We start from the raw sequence: 6,092 nt of genomic DNA, 5'->3' as shown, positions 1-6,092 counted from the left end.
ATGTGTGGTACTGTGGTGCACCAGTAAGTGTAAATCTGCAAAATTTGCCCACGCTGGAACGCTGATATAACCGTCTCGCCTTGTCCATACCACCGTCACCACTGTTCTAGTGTTCTGTGGCCTCTGCCAAATCCTTTGGAGAGCCCCTCTTTGAGCTACGCGAACCCAAAACGCTCGCAGTGGCTGGACCGCCGGAAGATGCTGTCCTCCCGCTCGCAGCGACACTGCGTTAGAATTCGCAGTCGCTGCTTTCAGAAATTCAGAAAGAAAAAAAAGACGCAGCCACAAAAATCATCGGGCCAGTCAACCAGGCAACCAGCAAGAGCTCAGGAAATGGGCTGCTCAGAGTGCCCTCAAGGAAATGGGCTAGCAGCGGAAACTTTGAAATGTGGGCCTCCACTGCACGAATTGCTTGATTCAAAACCACATGCATACGTCCTCTTTTTCTTGTTTTTTTTCTTTATCTAAAAAAAAACGTCATCTGTTTCTTGTTTGGCTCAAAAAAAAAAACGTCCTCGTTTTCTTGCGAGAATGTATACGTCCTTTTTCTCTGAAAAAACATGTATTCCTTCCGGCCGAAATTACTCGTCGCAGATTTAGTACATAATTATAATTCCGGCGGGAGGAAGTGACATGACGTCCGATGGAAAAGGTACATGTACAATACTTTTTTTTTGCCGTTTTTGATATAGAGAAATTAACTGATTTTAGTTAGAAATAAGTCGACGTGCGATGTCGCACGTGGGAGATGAAGGAATGGAGATGACGCCCAGAATCTTGATGTAACGGTGCTACTGCGTCGACTGAGATTTTAAAACTTTTTTCTTAATAATCAAGCGACCGAGAAATAATCACACCCATTTTTTTTTGACAAACATTGCTTATTTTTTTTTGTATTCACTGTTCTGGCTCGCTATCTCCGACCATAATCCCTCTCCAGCTATGTATCTGCTATCAGTTCTGCCGGTAGGCCACGAACCTCGCGAGTTGGCGCAGCGGCGCGGCACGCCGGGCATCAACCCCCTCGAGCTCCGCCTCGGCCATCGCGAGGAGCTCGTCCGCGTAAGCCCGCGCCTTGTCGACCCCGCCCAGCAGCTTCGGGTACGTGGACTTGTCGGCAACCAGATCCTTCCCGGCCGTCTTCCCGAGCTCCACCGACGTGCGCGTCACGTCCAGGACGTCGTCCACCACCTGGAACAGCAGCCCGACGCGGCGCGCGTACCGCCTGACGCGCTCCACCTCGGCGCCCGTGCCTCCTCCCACGATCGCCCCGGACACGGCCGCGGCCTCCAGGAGCCGCGCCGTCTTGTGCACGTGGACGTGCTCCAGCGTGGCGAGGCTGACGACACCAACGCGCGAGCCCCGGCCCTCGCACGCCTTGTCCGCGAGCTGCCCCGCGGCCACGCCCCCGATGCCGGCCGCGTTCGCGATCTCCGCCACGGAACGGAGCGCGCGCTCCGCGGGGACGACGATGCCGGCGTCGGCGTAGCCAAGGGCGAGGTGCTCGAACGCGAGAGCGAGGAGCGCGTCGCCCGCGAGCAGCGCGGCGTGCTCGCCGAACGCGGCGTGGCAGGAGGGGCGGCCGCGGCGGAGCGCGTCGTCGTCCATGCACGGCATTTCGTCGTGGACGAGTGACATGGCGTGGACCATCTCCACGGCGCACGCCACGGGGGCCGCGGCCGCTGCGTCCCCGCCCACGAACTCGCACGCGGCGATGGCGAGGACCGGGCGGACGCGCTTCCCGCCGGAGAGGACGGAGTAGCGCATGGACTCGATGAGCCAGTGGTGGTCCGGCTCGTGCTCGAGGCGGGCCGGCAGGGCCAAGGCCCGGTCCAGCGCTTCGTGGACGGACTTGGCGTGGGCCGTCAGGTACTGCTCGAAGTCGAAGCCGCTGCTGAACTCGTCGGCGTGTCGCGGCTTCGTACTGTGGCGGCCTTTGGCCGTGTTGGGGTTGGTCAGGATGCAGCGGACGACGGGAATAATGGAGCGCCTCCTGCGAGGCCGGTGCGGTAGCGAAGTTGGTCTCTCGGCATTGTAGGGCTTGGAATAATTGTGGGACGACGGTAGTGCTCCATGCCTGAGGCAGCAGGATGCCAGCTTGTCCATGTCTGTGGAGATCGGAAGATCGAGTGAGCTTAGTTCGGACCGATTGGTTTTGCGGGGGCTAGCTAGGCAAGGAAGTTTTTTTCAGATGAGCTAGGCAGGGACGTTGAGGCCGGGACACTCGTTCACGGCGTTTGTTGTGCGATCTGGGACTGGGTGTGACGGGCTAAATAGATTTTGCATGCATGCCTGCAGCAGCATTCATTGGGACACGTCATCCTCAGACTAGATCGTGCCGTCCATCGGTCCATGACTGGCCTGGCGTGTTTGCGACCGACTCCTCGCCAAGTAGATAAGATCATCTCCAACGAGAGATCGATGCCACTTCAGAATGTACGGCAGGTTCAACTAATTAGCGTTGGACGTACGTTCAGCGTGTACTAGTACCCTTCCCTATTGCGACTTAAGACGAATTGTCCTGAACTTATGCACTGACTGGTTCCGTTAAATTGGAGGCAACCCTTTCTTCATAAAAACAACTGACAAAAAATTAAACAATACGAATTGTGCAGCCTCAGTTTCGATCCTCATCAGCTCTAGTGTTCTTCTAGGGATAGCCTCAGTTTCAAGTAACGTTCTTTTTGTGCTGAAAATTAATTTGTTGTTAGTAGATAGCTGTGCCACGCGAAGCTACTAATTTGCCCGTTGACGGGGACAGCAGTACAGCTCCTCGTGTCCCACTGTAGATCCGCCCTATTTTCGCCATGGTTTACCTCACAGTAGTACAAATCAATTTGTTTTATTGTGACTTTTGAATGTGATGAAAGGAAAGCATAATCTATGCACCACGCTGAACACATGCGAGGCCCACGTACGGCTGATCGACGCGTGGTCACCGTCCCTGAAGTACTGAACTCGTGATCCTGTCATGCATATACGATGCATATAGACATACAGGAGGACACTGTGCAGTCTTTTCCATAACAAAAAGGTGGAGCATGGGGGGAGTTTTCACAGGGCCCGACAGGTGCTGTTGAGTGCGACTGGCCACCGGTGTTGATCAGGGGCACTTTCGTTGCGTCAAACAGTTTCTTTTACAAGACACTTTATGAAAATAACTGCGGGTGGCACTCCGCTTTGCAAAATGTGTGCGCCCTACTTGTAATAGTACTACGAATCAAGACACTTGCGGAAAAAAAAAACACATCAAAAGTTAATGAGATGCGGCATTGCTTCGTGTCCCCAAAATTGTGTACTCCCTCCGTTTAACAAAAGATGTCTCAAGTTTGTCAAAATTTGAATGTATCTAGACATGACTTAGTGTATAGATGCATTCAAATTTTGTCAAACTTGAGACATCTTTTGTTCGACGGAAGAGTACAAAGTTTCTTGCCGCTGTTCTGGCTGTGATCTGTACATATTTCTTTTCTTTTCTTTTTCTGTTGTTGACCTCTCGGTCTATGTTTCTCTTTGGTCTTAATTGATGGAAAGCAGGCCGCTGCGTTTCGTCAAAAAAGAAAATCATTTTGCAGAATAGTCAACAAGTTGTAATATTTTCTAAAGAAACCCCCTATATATTTTAGGTTATTCTAAAAAAAACTTTAATCCTCTCCTGAAAGAGAAACCTTACCCCTGTATGGGTTTTGATGAATGATGACAACATGGTTGAGGAACTAATGAGTTACACGGAGTGTTTCAGGTTTTAGGTCCTCAGAAGAATGGCTTTGCCAGCATCGACGACACCTAAAAATTGAAGTACATGTACTGGTTTGAAGTATGAAAAACCCAGTGAAGAACGGAGAAGAATGTGAAACGTAGCTTTCTTCATAGGTCTTTCCGTAGCTTTTTTCTTTACTTGAGTATAGGAACGCCGTACTATTAAGGGGGGTTTGAAATGTGGAGCTGGTTTAGGTGAAACTTATTCTTCATGTTCAGCTTAGGCGAAAACCATTTTTTGTGTGAGTGTTTTTCGTCGGAATGAAGAATGAAGCATTTCAGACTTCACAGAAACTTCCGCGTGAAGTCTTTCACTCTGATTTCAAATGCGTTTGAAAATCTTTGTTTCTTTATGTTTTGACCACGTAATCTAACCGTTGTGAGAAAAAGAGATAAAGTGTGATCTGGAGTCTCAGGAATCACTTTATCCAACGGGTCACAACGGCTAGATCGGCGATGGCCAAGACTATATAAGACGACCCACCCCGATCGGTTTCGGTGGTGATCCTGAAGGAGATGTTTTGAAGCACACCTGAGAAAACCCTTAGAGCTGAACTCAGCGTGAAGAATGTGATCCCCTCTCTAGCCGAACACTTGAAGCTTGTTACTCTTGGTAATTGGCATCACCTAGACGGCTAGAAGTCAGTGTTGAAGAGCAAAGAAGCTTGTGATTCGCCATCAACTAGTCTGTGAAGGTCCGGAGATCACCTCAAGATCTACCACGAGTAACTGGGCGAGATTTTGGTCTTAGCTCAGGAGGATTGGGTGGACTTGTGTGTCCGCAAGTCTTGTGTGACTCAGCCCCCTCAACGGAGACGTAGGATTGTGCCAACAATCTAAACTTCGGAAAACAAATCCCTGTGTCTTCTTGTTCTGGTGATATCGTTCCTCACTCTTGTATTTTCTGTTGAAGTACATGTTCTTACTGTTCTTGTCTTCACTGCTACTGCTAAACTTGTTCATTTTTCTTCATTCCGCTGCAACTCTAAAACTTGCTAAGTAAAATCTCTGTGTTGAAGTACTGTGACTGTCTTCAGTCTTCATTTTTGAAGAAAACTTAAAATTGGTCACATTCACCCCCCCTTTGTGACGTACTCGATCTTTCATCTTTGCATTCATTAACCAAGAATCAGTTTGTTGTTAAGGTTCCGTCCTACCGCAGTATACTATCGAGGCATGTTGGTAACACCAAATGTTGACTCTTCCTTGTGATTTATGCAACCTGGATAACATTTTTTTTCTTTTCAAAAAGAAAGGCGTTCCTTCCGGCGTCTGCATCAATCGATGCACAAAGCAATAATACTATTGAAGTCGCAAATAATGATCAAATCTTAGTTACTATAACTCAAAAATGACAACAAGTTAAGAAAAACATCCTAACCCATTGTCCTCGTGTCACCTCATAACTAATCAAAGAGACGTTGAAGCAGCTTCGACAAAGAGAGAGCTCAGTTCCCCAGAGACAAGAGGATCAAAGGAATGAACCCCCAAGAAAGACCTTGAACCAGCTCTTGGAGCCAGAAGTCCAAGATCATCGACTTCCCTGAGTCGCTTGATTGACCTATCTTCGTTGTCATACTTTACAACAACTACATTGTTGGAAATAACAAACAACGCCACCACATCGGGCACCTGATCAACATTTGAAATTCAAAGTTCGTACTACCCACCTATGGGTCCCAAACGAGCTGTTAGAGATTAGATTGGATTGGATTGGATTGGATTTCCTGATGTCATTTGAAGCAAGAAATTTCACCAAGCCAAGCCTTCTCTTGTTACTTTGGTGTGCGCCTCTTAGCCCGGCTAGAATGGCTTGGGAGTCTTCGAGTTGTGAAGAAATTAAAAAGTTTTGAAAGTAGTTGGGGAATTTCCTAAAAGTCCAGCATGACTAATTGGGCATGGTGACTTAGCTTGGGGGAGAAAAGACGCCGCGGTTCTCACTTTCTTCAATCATTTCAGTGGAGTCTGAAATAATTCTCTTCCGGTGAAAATATATTTCAATACTTTCAGTGATACACACAAATTCAAATTAATTTGAAATGTTATCATTAAAAAAAATAGGGTCTGACTCAGTCTCAGTCGCCTGAGAAAAATTAATTTCTCAGTCGACCAGGCCCCAAGCAGCTCGATTTTGTTAGCAGGTAGTAGCCTGTTGCTAGTAAAGCAACAGATGATTTTTCTTGGCACGCACGCAGCAGGGTAATGAACGTAAAACTGGGCCTTTGAGCTTTAGGCACCAACGCTTCGGCCGGACAAAAGCATAACACATGATTTCTGCTTGGAAAATCAATGCGTCGGCCGGACAAAAGCATGCAGCACAGCCAAGGCCAAGG

At 48.4% G+C, this 6,092-nt stretch overlaps 1 protein-coding gene across 1 annotated transcript; it reads right to left on the bottom strand.

The window, feature by feature from the left end:
• Nucleotides 1-689: 689 nt before the first annotated feature.
• On the bottom strand, nt 690-2,265 carry LOC100830402 (geranylgeranyl pyrophosphate synthase 7, chloroplastic). Its single transcript, XM_003565533.4, has one exon. The coding sequence runs from the start codon at nt 2,104-2,106 to the stop codon at nt 955-957; it is 1,152 nt and encodes a 383-aa protein (XP_003565581.1). The 5' UTR covers nt 2,107-2,265; the 3' UTR covers nt 690-954.
• Nucleotides 2,266-6,092: the final 3,827 nt, after the last annotated feature.

This window comes from Brachypodium distachyon, chromosome 2 (assembly GCF_000005505.3).
Source record: "Brachypodium distachyon strain Bd21 chromosome 2, Brachypodium_distachyon_v3.0, whole genome shotgun sequence".
NCBI lineage: Eukaryota > Viridiplantae > Streptophyta > Magnoliopsida > Poales > Poaceae > Brachypodium > Brachypodium distachyon.
Note: the sequence above shows the minus strand (reverse complement) of the source record. Positions and strands in the feature narration are given on the sequence as shown.